The 21,466-nt window shown below is 40.2% G+C and overlaps 1 protein-coding gene across 7 annotated transcripts in view; it reads right to left on the bottom strand.

The window, feature by feature from the left end:
- DSE (dermatan sulfate epimerase) overlaps window positions 1-21,466 on the bottom strand; it is a 54,217-nt gene that overhangs the window by 20,314 nt on the left and 12,437 nt on the right. The window contains exons 1-2 of one of the 7 annotated variants that reach the window (XM_061623666.1): window positions 10,620-10,705; window positions 2,335-2,803 (exon numbers count right to left, since the gene is read on the bottom strand). The exons of 1 other annotated variant lie outside the window; for it this stretch is intronic. In XM_061623666.1, coding sequence (XP_061479650.1) covers window positions 2,335-2,750 — 416 coding nt within the window. In that variant the 5' untranslated portion in view covers window positions 2,751-2,803; window positions 10,620-10,705. 5 more of the 7 variants (XM_061623668.1, XM_061623667.1, XM_061623665.1 and 2 more) reach the window with 5 other exon arrangements.

Here is a 21,466-nt window from a genome sequence, read left to right as displayed (position 1 = left end):
ATTAAGAACAGTATACCAAATGATAGGCAAGTATATTATTTTAACAGATATTAGACTTTTAACTGAGAAAACAATCTCAACATGATGTGTGGCAGTATTAAAACAGTATTAGAGAGTTTGAAAAGAAAGCAGTGTTGCATTGGTTCAAAGACCAATGAACATCACAAATACTTTATGCAGGGTGGAAAGTCCTAATAAGAACTGTTAACACATCTGTATTTTTGATTATCCAGCCACAAGAGTGGCTATATACTATGGATTTTTCACATTCTGCAATGTTAAAATGAAAATACCCCCCATGCCATTCTGGTGCTTCCAAAAAGTTCATTTCAAAACAAAACCTTATAGAACTTATAGTCCTGAACTCAGAAACGCTTGCTTAACAACCCTCTAAGTTTTCATGGCGATACACAAAACAGTCAGAGAGAATAGAGAGTTCAAAATGTAAAAAGAGAGAGGAAAAAACAGACCGCTGTTGGACTTTTTTCTGTCAGAGTTATCATAATTTGTTGAAATTAATTAAAAATCAGCCATGTTCACAGAGTACCTGCAATCCTATTACTGACCTTGCCCCATACTATGACCTTCATTTTCTACAGCTTAAAAGTTTTAAAAAATGCCTGGCTGATTATTAATTAATTAATTTAAGAAATTTAACATTAAAGTCAATGATAAGGCCAGGCATACTCAGCAAGAGCCAGCTGTCAGTGTTCTAAAAGTCAGACTCACAGCTGCTGGGCTTGGCTAATCGGGGCCATATCAGCACCAGACCTTCATTTCACTTTAGACAGTCATGGCTTCTCCCAAACAATTCTGGGAAGTGTAGTTGGTGAAGATGCTGAGAGAAGACTCCTATTCCCCTGACAGAGCTCTAGTGGCCAAAGTGGTTTAACAGTCAGCCACTCTGATTGAAGCTCTGTGAGGGGAACAGTGTCTCCTAGCAACTCTCAGCACCCTTCACTAACTACACTTCCCAGAATTCTTTGGGAGAAGCCATGACTGTCTAAAGTGAAATGAAGGTCTGGTGCTGATATGGCCAGGGACAACTTTGGTTTAAATTTGAGTGGGAGACTACATGTGCCTGCTGTAAAATAAAAAGGTGGGGGAAACCCTGAAAAACAGTGATACTGTTCACAATGTTTTCTTTTTGGAAAAGGGACTTCCTCTGTGCCCAGCGCTCGCTCGCTCGCTCGCCCACCCGCCCACCCACCCAATCTCATCCCCTCCCCCTCCCCTTCATTCCTCCCTTTCTGGCCCTCCTTCTCCCCTCCCATTCACCTCCCTTTTGCCCCTTCCTTCACCCCTCCCCTTCCCTTTCCAATCCTCTTTCCCCCTCCTCTTCCTTCTGCTCCCCTGTCCCCTCCCTTCCACCTCCCTCTCCTCTCCCCTTCTTTCAGTTTTACTTATCCTAACTATGATTGCACGGGAATAAATCCCATTGAACTCAATAACCATGCAAATGATGAGACCTGCTTTCCCTCTCCTTCACCTCTCCTCTCCCTTCCTCCTCCCCTTCCCTCTTCTTTCTTCCCCTCCCCTGCCCACTCAGCCCTCCCTTCCTCTTCTCCTCCCTCCCATGGTCAATTTTACATATGCTAAGCATGACTGCATTGGAGTAAATCCCACTGAACTCAATAAGCATGCATATGATCAAACCTGCTCTCCTCCACACCCCCTCCTGCCTACTCCCCTCCCCTCCCCCCTCCTACCCTATCACAGTGCTTCCTCCTCCTCCCCTCCCCATCCCCTGTGGTCATTTTCACCTATCCTAATCATGATTGAAGGGAAGTAAATCCCATTGAACTCTATAAGCAAGCAAATGATCAGTACATTCTCAGCAAACTTGCACAGGTTCCCATTTTCCCACAAGACCCCAAGGGAGTTCCTGAACAGAATGCTGCACAGGAACAATTACACTATGTCACGATTGTAAACAAAGCTCAGACTTCAAACAGCTTCTTAAGAGACAACTGGCAACCAGGCAGGGGTAATTTTCAGCAGAAAACAGAGGCAGGGTCCTGATCTGGATTGGGAACACATTCCACATCAGGTCCCATTGCTGCTTTTTCTCTAAAATAAATGAATCCAGATTAAGCATGCTTGTTGACACACATGCCTAACATAATGTGTAGTTTTTTAAAAGCTATAAGCATCTGTCATGGGTGTTTTGGGTATAGGCGTTGGAAAATAAGTGCTCTTGCAAACAAAATTAAGAAAGAAATTAAAAACTTCCTACCCCTTTACTTGCTTTTGGTTCACATAAATTATTCTTTTAATACAAATAGTTGTGGGTTTTTGGGGTTTTTTGCAATAAAAACAAAGACAAAAATATACCAACTAGGCTGAGCCGCCATTCTTTCCATGTAATCTCTGGCCATGTTGATGGCTTCCATGTTCTCTGGATAAAGTATACAGAACATTGCCAGGGCACCCAAGTTGTTGCCATAAATTTCATTCCACCGAGCACTGAAGTCATTGGGGTCCCAAGGAGGAAGATACTCCAAAGGATTTGACAGCATAGTCTGCACAGCCTCAGCCAACCGAGCTGCAATGTGCTGGTGTGAAGTGGCTGCCCTAGATCGCAGATCCCGCATCTCTCCTCTGGAAAAGTAGAGCATTGGGTAGCTGTTGTAGTTGGCATTGACAAAAGGAACAACAGTGCTTGGGTTGTTATCGGTGCTGTAGACTAGTGCAAACCAAACCACATGTATGAAAAACACACTAGGAGCCCCACGTGTGTGGGTCCTCATTGTGGCATTAGAGCTCCAGGTCTCAGTGGCAGCCGGACCATCTTTGAAGGAGCCTAGATAGAAAAAAAAATGTGAAATGGTAATCAACCCCAAATAAAAGGAAGAATGGTTGGAGAAAATGACAGAGACAACTACTGGGATGTGTAGAGAATTCAAGCCCTAATTTATTCCTTCCTTCCTTCCTTCCTTCCTTAAATTTAGATCCCGCCTTTCCTCCCAGAAGGAGCCCATCTTAAGAACAAAACATCTTTAAAAACATATTAAAACAAAACATCTTTAAAAACAACTTTAAAAACATTTAAAAAACCAATTCCAGCACAGACACAGACTATTTTAAAAGAGGAAGGTCTTCAGTAGTTGTTGAAAATGTAACAGAGGTGGTGTCCGTCTTAATATTTAAGGGGAAGGAATTCCAAAGTGTCAGTGCCCCAACAGTAAAGGTCTGCTTCCTATGTTGTGCAGAACGAACCTTCTGATAAGATGGTATTTGCAAGAGGTCCTCACCTGCAGAGGGCAGTGATTGACTGAGTATATAAGGGCTAAGATGATCTTTCAGGTATCCTGGTCTCAAGCTGCATAGGGCTTTATAGACCCAAACCAGAACTTTGAATTTGACCTGGTAGCTAATTGGAACCAGTGCAGTGGAGTAACATATTGGCAATACTCTGCCCCAGTGAGCAGGTGCAGCTTCTGGATCAACCTCAAGGGCAGTCTCACATAGAGCACATTGCAGTAATCAAACCTTAAGGTAACTAGTGCATGGACAACAGTGGTCATGCTATCCCAGTCCAGGAATGGCCTCAACTGTCTTACCAGCTGAAGCTGGTAAAAGGCACTCCTAACCACTAAGGTTACCTGGGCTTCTAGTGACAAAGATGGACCCAGGCTTAGCCCCAGAATACGAACCTGCTCTTTCAGAGGGCGTGTGACCCCATCCAAAGCAGGCAATTGACCAGTTGTCTGAACTTGGGAACCACCAACCCACAGCACCTCCATCTTGCTAGGATTCAGACTCAGTTTATTGGCCGTCATCCAGTCCACCACCGAGTCCAGGCACTGGTCCTGGGGTTGCACAGTCTCTCCCAATTCAGATGTTACACAGAAACAGAGCTGAGTATCATCAACGTACTGCTGACACCTCATCCCAAATCTCCTGATGACTGCTCCCAAGAGTTTCATATAGATGTTAAAAGCATTGGGGACAAGGAGGATACCATGGTCAGTGGTATCAAAAGGCCCTGAGAGATCGAGTAAGAATATCAGGGTCGCGCTCCCTGTCTTTCTCCCGATAAAGGTAATCTATCAGGGAGACCAAGGCTGATTCAGACCCACAACCAGGCCTGAACCCAGATTGGAATGGGTCAAGATAATTTTTAACATGTACTTTAATACATATAATCTATGTCTTGTTTATTTGTAAAGATACTTTTCAAAAAATGATAACACATTTACACACTGGGCCTACTAACATTAAATATATATATCACTCAGATCCATGCAGTGTCTAATTTAGCACATAATATTATATAGAAGCTCACACACATTGTATCTATTTTCTGAAGCCCAAATACATGCAGTTCTTGAAAGTTTACACCCCTCCAGAAAAAAAATGCAACCATAACAGGTGGCAGGGAAATACTCAAGCAGGGCAATCCTATGATCCTGGTATGTTGGGCAGCCACTTCATTAAGGCTAATGCAGGCATAATGTGGTCAGGACCCTTTACCAGCAGCAGACTCAACAGAGCAACAACAGTTATATAAACAAAAGCAATGTAACAAAGCTGACACACAGCTCATGGCATTCCTGTAAAGTTCAACATAATTCACTAATCATGATGTTGCACACAGAAAATGACACCTCCTCCAATCCTACATGTAATGTAACAATCAAGCCAATACATATACACACCTTTCACACAATGAGGAAGCCAAACTGCAGAACCTCCCCACCAGATGGTAGTTCCTTGGCACTGTGGCAGTAGGCCTGAATATAGACCAAGTTATTCCAGGATAATTGTTCAGCTTGTGGAACAAAAAATGATACTGTACCGAATACTCTCCTGATCATGGTTGTGGTGACAGGGAGGCAGGAGATATGGGCAAACAATAATCGTTATTAATCCCATGGAAGTGTTTTATGTTATTCCACCACTTTGGCAGGCATACGGTTATAACTTACCAGGGGTGGATTCGATCCTTGAGGAAGCATTTTGTTCTAACAATGACTTACATTCTCATACTGCTACCAACTTTGCCTGCATGGGGGCATCCTGCACTACCTGCCAGAGCATGGGCTTCCCTATTCCAAAATCTTTTTTGCTGTTGTTGTTGTTATAGTCCACATTGTGTTCTCATAGTGCAGGAATTTTAGGAGCAATTCTACCCTACCCATCACTGATAATAGCGGGAAGGGTGGGAGAATCCAAGAGAACAAGGCTTCCATAACTACTACATTTCCCTATTCTACACAGCTATTAAAGCTACAGGAACCCTGTGCTCTTTTGCATTTGGCCATCCTACAAGGAAAGTACAGCAAAGTCTAACTTACTAGGTATAACTAAATACTGGGCTTTTAAAGAAGACGTTTGAATAATCAAAATAATTAAGATTACCTAATATGCTTCTTACTGCGCTTGCACAGAGGAGCAAGAGAAAGAGGGTGGGGAAGGGAGATTATATTAACATCAGCCAAGACTATGTCGGATTGGCTGATGTTCCCAGTTGTGGAGTAAAGCATTTGGAATGTGGGAGGTTTGTGCAAGGGTCATTTAGAATTATGTATAAAGCCTCTGGTTGTGACACGTCTTTATTAAGAAAAGAGAGGAAACACAGCAGAGTAGAATCCTGGAGATATGTTTAAAATAACTGGCCTTTGGGGCACTTTTTTTTTCTTGTTAGGTTAAAAGAACCCTTCTATTTCACATATGTAGATTTACAGCTTGCCATTTAAAAATTTGAATGGGAAAATACACACTTTTATTTTACAACTACATGCCTGTTTTAAAGGGGTCGAAAATGGCAAGCTCTATGTGAAAGTAAAACAAAACCAACCCAAACAAAAACAGTTTAAACATAGTTATTTCTCTTTCCTCTCACCAAAATTACCAGCCAACTCAACATAGGTCTTAGATAAAACAGGCTAGAATCCCCCAGAGGAAAGTCAGAGAATTCCTGAAATTCTCAAGAGGGGAAAGGTTAGGGAAAGCAAGGCCAAGAGAGATGGATTTATGTAAATAATGAACAGTAGTTTTCAATTATTAAAACCAGAAGGAGGCTGAGGGCAAAAAAAAAGACATCCAAAACCTAGTATGCAATGATATTTTTCCTGAGGAAAAGCTGTTTCATAAGGTTCACAAAAGGGAAAAAAACATGTTAGATGTTAAAATAAACAGAAGCCACACACAGAGATCATATTTTTCAAACTAGAGGGCTAAAAATTAGACTAATAATGTTTGGATAGAGGAATAATGATTCAAGCAAAAACTTTACACACAAAAAAGTCAATGGACTGCTTATGAAAGTATTTGCAGGCTCATGGAGCTGTTGAACAGAATCCTCAGAGCATGATCTTGTGGGAATAGCTGTGTTATTGGCTGGCTGCTGTGCTCAATGCTTTTTTTCTGTTTTAGCTTAAATGATATACTATGCTAGGAAAGTGGGACAAACTGTCTCTCTTTATTACTGGCATAACATTATATCAACATTGGAGTAGCACAGGCTGTATCAGTGTCACACAAAAAGGATCTGCTGTCTAGTCATCCCTGCAATGAGCTGTATTATTCCTTCTGTAGCGGTGGAAGTGGTGAATCTGAGTCCTATGCTGGACCAACAGGAATAGTTACCCACTCCAGCTGTAATGGGCAGAATCCCTGGTGCTGAATCACTATTGCTTAATATGCTACTTGGTACTTTGGGAAATCAGAGGATGACTTTTTATTATTAGGAGCTTATTTAGGGAATGCCTACAAGAATCAACCCCATCCCATTTCCACTCCAGATGTTTTGGACTACAACTCCAATCAGCCCCAACCAGCATGGCTGCACTGGGTGTGGCTGACTGGGGTTGCAGTCCAAAACATCTGGAGGGCACTAGGCTGGGGAAGGCTGCTCTATGCTCTATACTCATCACACAGTGGCCCTGTTCACACATTACATTCAATGAGTGTACAGTCTGTGTACCTGGGTGCACAAGTAGCTGGGCTGTACACTCGTATAGTTATTCACATGTAACACTCAATGAGTGTACAGTCTCCATTATATACACATTTGCTGCCATGAAAAGAAAATGGCTTCAATGACTTATTAAATGTGCCACTGAAGCAATTCCCTTGTTTTAAAATTGTTTAAAATTTTTAAATTGTGTTTTAAATTGTTTTTAAAAGATATGTTTTTAAATTTGTATATTTGTTTTAATGTTTTTAGTTACTGTAAACCACCCAGAGAGCTTCGGCTATGGGGCGGTATATAAGTACAATAAATAAATAGATAAATAAATAAATAAATACTGGCAACAAGGCAAGGCATGCTGGGTCTGTTATACTTCCTGAAACTGTTTCCTGTCAAGGCGTACATTCAATAGAGTTTTGGCAGAAACGGGAATGTAGTTTTACTCTTTTCATTTTTCCTGCAAATTCTTAAGTTTTTAAAATCAAAACAACTTTTAAATAGAAATACCAACTTCTGTAACTATCATAATTATAGGTATTAAAATATTGCATTTTTCATTGCCTGTTATTCTTAGAGTATGTATGGTTTTTGATGTAGGCTTTCATGGAACAATCCTATACATGTCTACCGAGATATAAGTCCTATAGAGATCAATAAGACTTATTCATAGATAAATCTGTGAAAGTGCAGACATAAATATATTGAATATTTATATATGAAAATATTTTGAGGAGGGGGCTGCAACAAAAACAAGCTGCTTAAAAGAGTATGAACTGAAATGATTCTTCCAACATGGTACACCTGACCCTTTCTTGAGGACATCATGAGTTTTAATACACAGAACCACACTCAAAATATAAATGTGGGGAAAATTATTTATCGATTGGGCTTTCCATCCTGCTGCTCCCACTGTAACATACTTTGTTCCCTGGAAAGCCTTTCCTGGTATTTGGTAAACAGGAAAGCTCTGGGCTGTGGTTTTTATGGTTTTTCAGTGGAAAGGTTTGTAGCTCAGTATCAAAAAGTGATCATCAGTATCTCCTTTTATGATCTATGTCATAATGTTTAGCTTTTTGGATAGCACTTCAAATGCAGGGTGGGCAGAAAGTAGATCTAAATGTATTGGTGTATCTCAGGATGACTCGCAGAAGATCAGTGAGGGTTTCAGACTCCTGTTGCACAATGAAAACAAGAAAATGACTACCCACCATTATACTGCTGAAAAGAAGAAACGGGAGTGGATTTTTGTGTGGAAATACTGTGAGCTCAGTTCAGTTCTGGAATTCAGAACAAATCCCTGGGCTAAGAATTATTTAAGTGTATATATTTTGTGGCCTGCTCTGGTTGGCGGCTCTTGGGTTTTTGTAATAATAATAATGATAAAAAATACCAAAAACTTGAAGTCTAACCATCCTGATCTAGAGTATTACAAGCCTACAAGGCAGGTTTGTGTTACCATAAAACCATGTGATACAGCTGCTTCTGACAGCAGTTTCTAATGGAGGCAGCCATTATCATGGTTTGACCATCAGGTGTGTCTAATTTTGATGCATGACACTTGACACAGAAGGTGAGAGCTGCACAGAGATGAGCAAATCCACAATTGTTTTCTTCTCAGTTTCTGGGTACACAGTATAAAGGTGACATTGCTGTTTTGAGAATGCCTTCTTTGGCAATGTTTTGAAGAGTCTTACCGCTGCTATTGTAGTTTCATTCTTGCAAGCACTCCTTTGAACCATGCTACAACAACCCAGCAAGGTACTTGGCCTGTGCCCATACAAATGATTTAGTGCAGGAATAGTCAGAAGGTAGACTGTAATCTATTGCTAGATTCCTGGGAGATCTGAGGTCAAATTGGCAAGTGCTTCTGGCTTCCAGGTGCTTAACAATAGCAACAAAAGGACACACACCCATTTGGAAATTTGACAACTGAAATTAAGAATACTTGTGGAAAGTAGGAATAGATCTATGTATGAAAAGACTGTGAGCTCATCTCAGTTCTGATAACCCTGTGCTCAGCAGCTTCTCAGACACCATGTTCTTTCATACTAGACACGTCTTTTGCAGGGGGCTACAGATGGTAGCTCTTGGGGTTCTAGTAAAACATAGGGTAGATCCCAGACTCTGCAACAGCAGTGCTCTCTCAGTAATAGCAGCATTGTTACTCACTGAATGGGGATGGGACAAGGTGCTTGCCAGTTGAGGGCTGGTGGCACCACCATTCTGCAGCAGGTGGGCACACACCTGCAGGCTTCTGCTGCATTCCACCAAAGTACCCCCAACCTTGCCATCTCTGTGCCACTGCCATTCTGCCCCCCCCCCGTATCACTGCTGACCTATGACATCAAATTATTGGAGGAGTACTGGCTATATTTCTCTCTCTTGACTTTTAGGAGGAAATATAAAGCACACAACAGAATTTACATCACCATTTATTTCAATAGGCTTTAAAAGACCAAGGAAGAAAAGTATAGTGGGTAATTTATAGTGTAGTTTATAGAGGTACTTTAGTGTACAGGTTCTGCAAAAGCCAGTGTGGTGTAGTGATAAGACTACTGGGCTAGGGCCTGGGAGACCTGGGTTCAAATCTTTATTCAGCCATGAAACTCACTGGGTGTATTTTGGGCTAGTCCCCTTCTCAGCCTGAACTACCTCATAGGGCTATTCTGAGCATATATTGGGGAGATGCAGGACTACTTACGCCACATTCAGCTTTTTGCAGGAAAGTTGAGACATAAAGGAAATAAGGCATTAAATAAAATTAAGGCTACAATTCTATGCACATTTACTTGAGAGTAAGCTCCACTGAACAGTGAAAGTTACTTTTGAGTAAAACAGCTTGGAATTATGTTGTTAAGACACATGGCCTTGAAGACCTGGCTCTTCAGACAGGCTTTTGGGGTGGGTTAGGTTTATTACTACTGTTGAGATTTTAATGTTTTAATGTATTTGTATGTTTTTATTCTGTACGTTGCCCAGAGTGGCTGGACAACCAGCCAGATGGGCAACTAATAAATCTAATAAATAAATAAATGAAATGGGATAGTTATTACCCAAAGTTTCTGTTATTTATTGATAACTATCATTTCTGAGCAATGTGTTACCTAGCCATTATATTATTTTATTATTGCAGTTGTGACTGCAGCTATTATTCATTACATGCCATGGGGGGTTGGAACAAGTTTAAAGCAGACTTTTTGGAATCTGTTTGTGGCATAATCCTGAAGAGTAGCTGTATTACTCCATAGCAAGCAACAATAACAGTAACATGATGACACATTTAATACTTAACAGACTTACTATACATTTTATAATATTTATTGCTAAATCACCTTGTATTTAAAGGGAAGAATTGAATTTAGAAGTTAAAGGCTGTAATTCTAAGTTCACTTTCACTTCAGGAGTAAGCTCCATTAAACTTAGTGGAACTTCTGAATGAACATGGTTAGAACTGCACTGTAAGTTCAGATTCCTAAGTCTTTCTCCCCATCCCCTTTAATAGATTACTGGTACATCCTCCCACCTTCTCTCAAGACAGCAATTTATACTTGTCTGAGCCTACAGGGGCCACACAAGTTCTGCTTCAGAGTCTTAGGGTCACCCCTCCCAGCCTTTTCTCTCTTAATTACCTCTCTGTTCTTTCACCTCTTCCTACAATCCTCTCAAAGTGATGCTGCAATCCTATCCCAACCCCACTTACCTGGGAATAAGTTCCATTGAGCTCAGTGGGACTCACTTCTGAGTAAACATGGCTAGGACTGTACTGTGAGTAGACACATAGAGAAGCTCTTTCCCCTCCCTTTCTCTGCCCCCCCCAACTGTTTCTTCTAAGGGGCTGGAATCCTAATCCTTCTTATCTGGGAGTAAATCCCACCGAACTGAATGGATTTACTTTAGAGTAGGTTTGGGGTTAGGATTGTACTACAAATGTAATCAAACTTAATTTTGTAAAAATTAACAATGTAAACAGTCCCTGCCCAGCTCTAGCTTCTCTGACAGAACTCTTGCTTTTTTTAGGCAATCCTAACTCCACTTACCTGTGAGTAAGCCCCACTGAATTAAAGTGAGACTTACTTCTGAGTAGACATTTTTAGAATTACAGTGCAAGCCCTCAGGATCTCTACCCCCTTCTCTCTTTTCACTAGCTTTCTGATTACTGCTTCCTTCTGCACTAGGGTTGCCAGGTCAGAAGAATCCCAAACCTTGAGATTTCAGGGGTGGGCCCGAGTGAAGTCATTAAGCATGATACATTAAGCATCAATCACAGTTGCTTAGAACATACAATTTTTAAAAAGATTGGAAATTAAGATAGAAATCATAGCTAAAAGATGGAGCCTGGGTAGGGAACATTTAATCTAGCCTATTTGCTTTTGGCAAGAAGGGTATAAGTGCCCTCAGGCCAGGCCAGTCACCAGAAGGCCACTGTAGGAAAAAAGGAGCCTAGTGTTGTGGAGATTGTTAGAAGGGAGCGTTTGGGAGTTAAGATGGATACTCCTGAAGGCTGCAGTTCTAAACACACTTACTAAGGGACTAAGCCCCATAGAACTCAACAGGACTTACTTCTGAGTAGATATTGTTTGGAATGTGCTGTTTGTAAAGCTTGACTAGGGATCCTCTGCAAAGACATCCATATCCAAGCAGGGTTGGCAACCCCCTGCCTGGAATGCCCTGCCCTTATCTTTTAACATGGCTGCTCAAAACGTTTTTACAGATTTGACCCTTCACTTCAGAAAGAAGTCTGAGAAATGAGTAAAAGTAAGAAGATTCTCTACCCTTTCTGTCTACCCTGTGAGCTGCTATAAACTCACTTTGACAGCCAACCCAATTCCAGTGAGTAATAATTGACAGAGAGAAAACACACATGGTTTCGTCTACCTTCATAGGCAGCAGCTTGGGAACAACAATTGCAGCCATACTTTCAAATATGTGAATTCTTTTCTATCACTATTGGGCAAGAAACAAACTGCCATGCAACCAACAAGGTGCATAATCATCCATGGGTTTTAGAGGGTTGAGCTGAGCACATGCAACCACTGCTGTTGCTTCTATGGATGTAAGGGAGTAAGGTCAGAGGTAAATGAAATGCAAACAGAAAATGAAAAACAAAAGGCAGTGATGCTTTCCTAAATGCAATACCATACTAACCACAACAAGATTCCTATGAGTAAGGCAGACAACTTAGCATCCCACAACCAGTCAGGATTCATAATCAAAAACCAAAACTAAAAAAATCCTTGTAGCCAGTCAGTTAATGCAGAATGCTGCAGCGTGATTGCTGACATGAGTGAGATCCTAAATGTAAATGGGCAACCCTATGAATAGGATTTTCATGAGACTGAGAGGCAGTGACTACCCCAAGGTTACCCAGTGAGCTTCATGGCTATGTGGTCTCCCAGGTCGTAGTCCAACACCTTAACCACTACACCACACTGGCTCTCTCGAGAGTGAGATCCTATCAGCACACAATACCTCTGCTCTGAAATCTGCATTGGTTGCTGATTTGCTACCTGGCCAAGTTCAAGCTGTGCTTTCCATGTTATGGGTGCCACATAGTGCTTGTTCTGCTCTTGTAACAAATTAGTCCAGTAAAGTGGCAGCATTTTGGATACTCTGTTCATAGGGTCTTTGTGGTAAGAGGTATTCAGAGGTGGTTTACCATTGCCTTCCTCTGACTTTGGACACATACCATACTTTGGACACATAATGAGAAAACATGATTCATTAGAAAAGACAATAATGCTGGGAAAATCAGAAGGGAGTAGAAAAAGAGGAAGACCAAACAAGAGATGGATTGATTCCATAAAGGAAGCCACAGACCTGAACTTACAAGAACTGAACAGGGTGGTTCATGACAGATGCTATTGGAGGTCACATAGGGTCACCATAAGTCAAAATCGACTTGAAGGCACATAACAACAACAACAACAAAAAAGTGGCAGCACCTATGCTTTGGAACTTCTTGCCTACTGACATTAGGCAGACACCTCTTTTCAGCACCTGCTAAAATCATTTTTGTTTAGGCAAGCCTATCCATGCATGTAGAAGCTATTCTGTTTTTAAATCTGTTTTTAACTCATTGTTGGTTTTACTATTTTGAATGTTTTTTAAATACATGTCTAACTGTTTTTACCAATAATTTTACTGTTTTAATTCTTTCTGTAAACTGCTTTGAGATTTTTTACAATAAAGCAGTATATAACTGTTGTAAATAAAATACATAAATTTTTGGAGTCACTGTGGCCCTTGAGTCTCTTCCCACTTTTAGGAACAAATGAATCTGCCTTATACTGACTCAGGCCATTTGGTCCCACATAGCTCAGTACTGATGACATGGACTAGCATTGGCTCTCCAGGATTCCACGCAATAGTCTTTTCCAGAAATTGAATTCCGGACCTTTCCATGCAAAGCATATGTCCTACCAATGAGCTACAACCCTTTCCGTGTTTTAAAAAAGTATCTTTTAAAATAGTTGTTTTCAACTAACTCTTGAATGCACATCCTACCTAGGGCAGATCCACACCATTCATTTAAAGCACATTCAACACCCATTTGAAGGACATGAATCCCACCAAAGAATCATGGGACAAGCAGTTTGTTAAGAGTGGTGAGAACTGTAACTGTGAGGGGGAAACGATACTTCCCAGGATTCTTTAGGGGAAGTAATGTGTTTTAAATGTGAGTTGGATGTGCTTTAAATGTATTGTGTGGATCCACTTAATACATTTTGCCTGCATGTAAATTGTTTTAATTAATTTTTCAAAACAGAAATGAGCTATAAAGTGTAGTGGGTGACCATGGGCTACTCACCATCTCTCATCCTATCTGTCCCTCAGGATGAAAACAATGGAGAACCATGACCACCCCAAGGAAGGGCATACTTAAAATGTAAAGGAAGTATTGTACAACCATAGTGTGAAATTGGATACTTATTGGGACACAGTATGAAGAAATATTTATATAAGCATGACTATCAAATATGTTTATTATTTACACAACCTGTAAAGATATTTATAGTGCAATCCTATGTTTGTTTACTCAGAAGCAAGTCCCAATGTATTCAGTGGGGCTTACTCAACCAGGGAAAACTGCAGCCTCAAGTGATAAGGAATTTGTTCTTTTAACAAGCCTTTTAAGTTGAGACCTCATCCCAGTCTGTGTTGGCATTGCTTTTTAATATGTTTTTAAACATTTTCTTTAAAAAAATGTTTTTAAAGCTTTTAAAAATGTTATGTTTTAATATATTTTAAAGTCTGTTTTTATCATTTTTAAAGTATTTAAAGTGCTTTTGTTTGCCACCCTGGGCTCCTACTGAGAGGAAGGGTGGGATATAAACCAAATAATAAATAAATTAAAATAAATAAATAAACTTCATTCACCCAACCCAAAATTCAGAATCATGCCACTGTAAGCTGTTTTGCAACTGTTTATACTTGTTTTATGGTTATTGGTTTTTAAAGGGATTTATTTCTTATTGTGAGCTGCCTTGGTTTCCAATCACCAACCCTACCCACACAGGGTTGTTGGAAAGACTCCATACACACACACTTGCAGGTGTAAAAATACACCCCATATAATAGTTTATTGTCAAACCAGTTGGTGAATGCAGAACATTTTTAAAAAAATCAGTATTAGTTTCCTACATAATAAAGGGACGATGGAAAAGCCGGAACGGAACGGAACAGGCCGGAACGGGCCCTTTATAAAAGAAATTTATGCCAAAAACACTGGGATGTGTTAGAGACACTTGAGAACATTTAGGAACAAAAACCATTCCAATAGGATTTTTATTAACCCTTTAACAACCAAATTGCCCTCCAGAATGGAATGGAACAGCCCGGAACGGCGACTTCCCACCAAGCCAGACCCACCAAATTCACCAGTCCAACACGACTACATGGGATACATGCAATAAGACACAAAACTTCCGCTGAAGTCGCTGTTCCGGGCTGTTTTACGTAAAAGCGTATTATAGCCCGAAACAGGTATTGGAACGTGGTTTCCGCGGAAGTTTTGTGTCTTATTGCATGCATCCCATGTAGTCGTGTTGGACTGGTGAATTTGGTGGGTCTGGCTCGGTGGGAACTACACTTCCCAGGATTCTTTGGGGGAAGCCATGACTGTTTAAAGTGGAATAAAGGTCTGGAGTGGGTGTGGCCCCGATTAGCCAAGCCAAATAGCTGTTAGTCTAGCTAGAACACTGACAGTTGGTTCTTACTGAGCATGCCTGTACTCCAATGTTAAATTTCTTAAATTAACTAAAAATCGGCCATGCAATTTTTAACTTTTAAACTGCAGAAGATGATGGTCAGAGTATGGGACAAGGCCAGTAACAGGGTTACAGGTACTGGCTGAACATGGCTGATTTTTAATTAATTAATTTCAAATTTGACAGGGGTTTGGATTTTTTCCTCTTGTTTGATACTTTGAGCTCTAGATTCTCTCTGAATGTTTTGTGTATCACCATGAAAACTTAGAGGGTTGTCAAGTGAGCGTTTCTGAGTTCAGGGCTATAAGTTTCACAATATTTCGTTTTGAAATGAGCTTATGGGAAGCAGCAGAATGGCATGGGGTTATTTTCAATTTAACATGGCGGAATGTGGAAAAATCCATGCTGGCTATAGTATACAGTCATTCTCGTGGCTGTATAATTAATAGGGCATAGTGGTTAAGGTGTTGGACTACAACCTGGGAGACCATGGTTCAAATCCCCACAGCAATGAAACTCACTGGGTGACCTTGGGCCAGTCACTGCCTCTCAGCCTCAGAGAGGCAATGGTAAGCCCCCTCTGAATACCACTTACCATGAAAACCCTATTCGTAGGGTCACCATAAGTCGGGATCGACTTGAAGGCAGACAGTTTACATTTATATGAATTCTGAGTGCATATGATCTTTTCCCTCCAGATAGTCTTTGCCGCCAGGCATCACCCACCTTCCCAAGATACTTTCTTATCCCTTACTATCTGTCATATATAAAGTGGCAAGTACAAATCAGGAATAGATTTGGCACGCTAATAAATTGAAAGAGACAGCTCAATCTGGCAACAATTGGTGAAGTCATCTGTTTGGATGTGCCATATGACCAGACAAAAACATTTCAAGCCACTTTCAGGTTAATGAGGAAAAAGCAATTCTACTTCTGTCATTCAGTTTTAGGTCAAGTCTGGTGGCCTATATACGCTATATATAGAAATTTAATGTGGTCCAAATTAGCTAACACTAATATTGACAAGTGGCTTCTGTTCCTGATCAGAGAATTGCACACAAACACCACTGCGCGAGTAAGAGTGGGTATATCTGGTTCTTTAACAGAACCCATTGTTATAAACAAAGGGGTAAAGCAGGGGTGCCTTTTGGCCCCAATACTCTTTAACCTTTACTTAAATGACATAGTTTCAAAATTATCTGGTCCAGATTTTTTTCCACCTTCAACTGGAAGTAGAAAAATATATATTCTATTATGTGCGGATGATATGATATTATTATCTATCACTTGCAATGGCTTAAGGAGACTACTGCTGAAGCTCAGTGACTATTGTGTAAAAGAAAAGCTGGTGATTAATTCTGCCAAAACAAAGGTGATGGAAAAGGCATGCTAATTTTAATTGGACAATTGATGGACACCAAATTGAACAATGCCGAGAATTCAAATATCTGGCTGTATATTTTTCTGAAAATCTCTCTTAGAAAAAGCATGTAGACATGACCAAAGTAACAGCACTAAGAACAAGCGGAGCCATACTTAAATTTTACCGCACAGCAGGAGGCAATCTAATCGTCCCTGCTTTAAATATTTTCCAGAGCAAAGTTCTCCCCCAGATTTTATATGGTGCGGCAGTTTGGGGTTGGGAAGAAACCCAGATAGCTAGTCTAGAGGTACTTCAAAACAGCTTTCTGAAAAGACTTCTGTTATTACCCTTTGGTACCCCCACCGCCTTGCTCTGAGCTGAGACTGGTCTGCCTTCAATCAGAGCTTGTGTCCACTGTGCTTTGATTAATTTTTGGAGAACTTTAAAAGATGCTCCAGCCAAGATAATACTCAAATCATGTTTTGAACAGGTATCAAGAGACAAGTATTGGACCTCAAGAATCAATAGCCTTCACCACCTATACCATATTCCGCCACAGGTACTGCCTATTTTAAATAACAGAGAGAGGCTTCGAGAAGACATTTTTCATCATAGTGCCCTTTTAGACAGACAGGTCATTATTAATTCCAAATTTTCTAAATGGTATAGGTTCTATAAACACGACCACCTCAGAGCAGCATACCTGGCCCAGCCTTTAACTTTAAAACTTAGGCAGGCATTTATGGCACTCTGTTTTCAAACTATGCCGAATGCTGTGACGGATGGTTCGTTATTCACAGACTCCTTGGCTTCAGCATTTTTGTATTTGTGGAGCTCTGGAGGTTGAAGATCTGTCTCACTACCTATTGTCCTGCCCCTTGTACTCTCATCCCCGAGCTAAATATTTGAATTGCCTGCTGGCGCACCCATACATGGACCAGGTTTTACAGAAGATCTTTTATCTTATGTCCGATATGGACACTTTTGTAATGTATAGAGTTTCTCTCTTTGCATTGGCAGCACAAAAGATTCGTGCGAAATACATTCTAGACCACGTGATAAACTGCCAGGGGGATGCCTTATGGTAATAATTGTTTACACAGTTTCCCGGCCATGTAGCATTCTTTGGGCTTCAACGGGAAGCTTAATGTCAATAAGCACAATAGCTTTGTTGCAATTGAATGTAGGTTTTAACTGGAATGTATTATAATGCTGGATCATGTCAAATTTTAATTGAATATTAAAACTGAGTATGTGATATTTCTTATGCGATGGCCTATGGCTAAGCAATAAAGTTTTTATACTATATACTATATAGGCTATATACAAACGATACAATCTATAAGTGAAAAATAACTGAAATATTTCCTCTATCCACAAGGCATGCAGACATTTGGTTGTAGGATGGATCACAACAGCTCAGGCATCTTCTGTCTAGTACCATCCAGAACCATTTTATCAAGGGCTGAATAACATTTTTGAGGACTCTTACTGATGCAAAGCTTGCTGAAAACACCTAATGTGCTTTACCCAAATAAATCAGTATTCCATGCTATTCTATGACTTACGAAAAGCCACCCAGAAACAAAGTTTAGAACACTAATGGCCACAGAATGCAAGCCTAATTATTGCATATCTTCAAAATAATTATATGTTTTGTTCTCCTTAAGAAGCCCTTATAAAACATACTGGTAAATAATTCTCAGTAAGCTTGTGAGTCAAAGGATTTCCCACATAATTTCCCTTGCTATGAAATTACATCCATAATTGTCCACAGAAAATCACTTAAGAGTGTTTTATTATGGTAATGGCAAAAGACATTATTTTGATCACATGGAATGATGCCATTTGCTTTATTTTGAATATCGTGATCTTCCTAATTTCAGGGCCACAGGCATGGAGTCCTTTAAATGTGAATATGATTTTCACAATAATATTTTTAATATTGAAAATAGCTTTTCAAGAATAACAAGTGACACCAATGTTAGCCATGGTTGGACCCACTGAGTAGACCTACTGAAATCAATGAACTTCAGTAACTTATGTCCATTCAAGAATGACTTAGGCTGCATGTCTACTCTGAAGTAAGCTCCACTGGGTTCAATGGGACTTATTACCAGGTAAGTGTGTACTGGACTGCAGTCTTAGATGGATATTACCCAATTTTTTTAGGTCCTCCCCTAATCTTGCATTATCCTGTCTCTACTTTTATTGTTGAGAAAATATAAACTGTAAATGAAACAGTGTCTTTTTACTGAAAACAGTAACAAGGAATGATTACAGCAGATAATGTTCCATCATTAGAAATGAGATTTACCGACTCGGGGACAGACTGAAACAGAAGTGCTTTTAGTCAGTTGTATGAAGTTAGACTGGGCCAAATTGCAGTGTTCATCCAATAATATTTTTAAAAGAATATACAATAAGCTGATGTCAACTTACAAAAATGTAATTTCCCCCAAGTGTCACTATGTAGTTAGTCATAAATTATGTTAAAGGTTTCCTCAATAATTTTCTTTCTGTATTTCCCCACCCTTCTCAACAATGTAAACAAATTTTTGTAGGCATATATTTTGCAGTTTTTCTGTTTATGACTCTGACAATAGCAGCTGTAAATTCTCCACATGCTATTAGATCACAAGCTCAGGAAGGCCATTCCTTATTATTTTTCTAGAAAACTCTAAACTATAACTTTCAAAATGGAATAGTAGTCAGTGTCATTGATTAAGCCAATTGGACTTTTGACAAGCCAAAAACCAGCAATAGAACAATTCTGTTCCTGGGTTAACCTGCTGAGTCATATAGGATTGCTTCTAAATCCTAAATCCTGCTTGTGCCAGCAGACCTCAATGATTCATGGAAAACATTATGCTGGGATAGTGATAAATTTGTGCCAGCATTCCAGCAAGAAGCCGCCACCATCTTAATTGGTACACTGATGGAACTCCAGCAGTGCAAGGAGAAAAACCAGGCAAAGCTGAGGACACAACAGGAGAGAAATGAAATTTAGTCAGAACCCTATGTTCACTTAGAGGTCAGCTTCACTCCCAACAATGATGTCATGTTACCTGCAGAAGAAGTGGGAATCATACTGAAGTCAATGAAAGAACCCATACAATTATGAGCTTGCATCTCTTTATGCCTCTACAGTTCTGGTGAAGAATATAATTCTGACCAATTTGATAGGCAATCATGGCACACCATTACAGATATGCTGCATGGCCCTGTATTACTCTGCTCAATCTAGAGAACTAGGAGCATACAAATGGGATATGATCACTTGGCACAAAAGGACCCATTTGAACAAACAAGCATTTGATAGAATGAAACTATATGAAGGGCTGATGAAGAACACACCAGACATAGCACCTACAAGTAGCATCACCTCCACTGCTACAGCTGAGGAGGAAAGGGCAGGACAGCCCTGCAGGAAAAGAGGCTGGTGAAGGAAGAGGACAACATGCCTGCAAAGTATGACGCTTGCACCTTCTTTACTCTCTTTCTCGAGAAACAATCATTGGCATGTAGAAGAGCACACAAGCATTTGTGACCACAGATTGTTTACTGATCTACTAATTCTGTACTGGTAGCAGTGTCCTCCATACAGAAGATATCATGATGGTATGTAGTTTGTCTAAAGGATGTGTGTCTGATTCTACAATGCCCCCAGATTCAGGTAAGTCCTACAATATACCAAAAGCAGCAATGAGATTGTTTTTGTTTAGCACACAGAGCTAAACAAACAGACATGGCTAACATTGTTTCAATGCAACTCCTTTCATTTGATGTGCATTGTGTTGATAACTGCAACATATCTCTGAAAAGGTAACGCACCAAACACTGACCGGCAGTGGGAAAGGAAGGAGCTAAGCTGGGGTATGCTGAACGGAAGAACATGTAGGTGAAAGAAAGCATCCTTTCTCACTCACCGTTGAAGTAGAACTAAGGCTATGAGCACACTAGTTGCCTACAGCAAAGTGTTGCCATTGGCCACATCTGGAAGGGCTACAGGTTGATATGCACTTGAGCTGATCCCACCAGGTTTTACAGTAAAAAGGTGAGGAGTTTGACTAGTGTCATGTGCCCCCATTTTCAGAAAATAGAGGTGGACATGCACTGGACCCGACAGAACAGTGTGTTTCTACCCCTTGTCACATAAATTCTGTGTGGCAGCTGGCACTTATTATTCATCCTTGTGTTTCTCTTGTCTCACCACAGAAACTAGGAAAACATTTAGTACTTCTCTACCCTGGTGCCATGCATACCACAAGGGTAATACACAACCAGCTCCATGGACTACTGAGAAGAAAGGTTCTGTTCTGTGGAGTTGCCATATTTTTTGTTCCAGAGTAAGGCATCCATGATTTTCCAGAGTGTATGATAATGTGTTACTTCTTTTGTTTGTCACGTGACTTTCAATGAAACCAGGAGCCCTGTAGGACAAAATGCTTAGAAAAACCATTCGACATTAGAACTCGGTGCACAACTTTTCAGTAAATGCTGTGTCTTATTTCAAATGTGTGTGTTCTTGTGGGTTAGCATATAGGAAACCACCAACATCTTTGTTAACATTCCCAGGATTTATAGAAGGGGCACATACATTGGTACAGGGACAGTAGACTCTCCCCACACTAGGGCTGATATAAGGTCTTATTTGTATCACGTTTTAAATATGAATTTAAGACATGGATTGCATTTTTGTGCTGTTCACTGCTCTGGGTTCCCATGGGAGGAAGAGCAGTATAAAAATAAGACAATCAATCATCCTTTACTTCTGTCAACTCAGGGCCTTCTACGTAATAGTCCAGAATCAAAGGAACAGCTAAAACTTCAACATTTAACACAAAAGATGTTCAACAGGATTAGCTTTGGGTATGTAATTTGAGGGTAACTACCTGAGAAAGTTATCTTATCCTAAAACTTATTCCCATCCAAGAGACTTGTCTACTTGCACATTATATAGGCCGAATTTAAATG

Source organism: Rhineura floridana, chromosome 4, assembly GCF_030035675.1.
Source record: "Rhineura floridana isolate rRhiFlo1 chromosome 4, rRhiFlo1.hap2, whole genome shotgun sequence".
Lineage (NCBI taxonomy): Eukaryota > Metazoa > Chordata > Lepidosauria > Squamata > Rhineuridae > Rhineura > Rhineura floridana.
The sequence above is the reverse complement of the archived record's forward strand: the minus strand, read 5'-3'. Positions and strand labels throughout refer to the sequence as shown.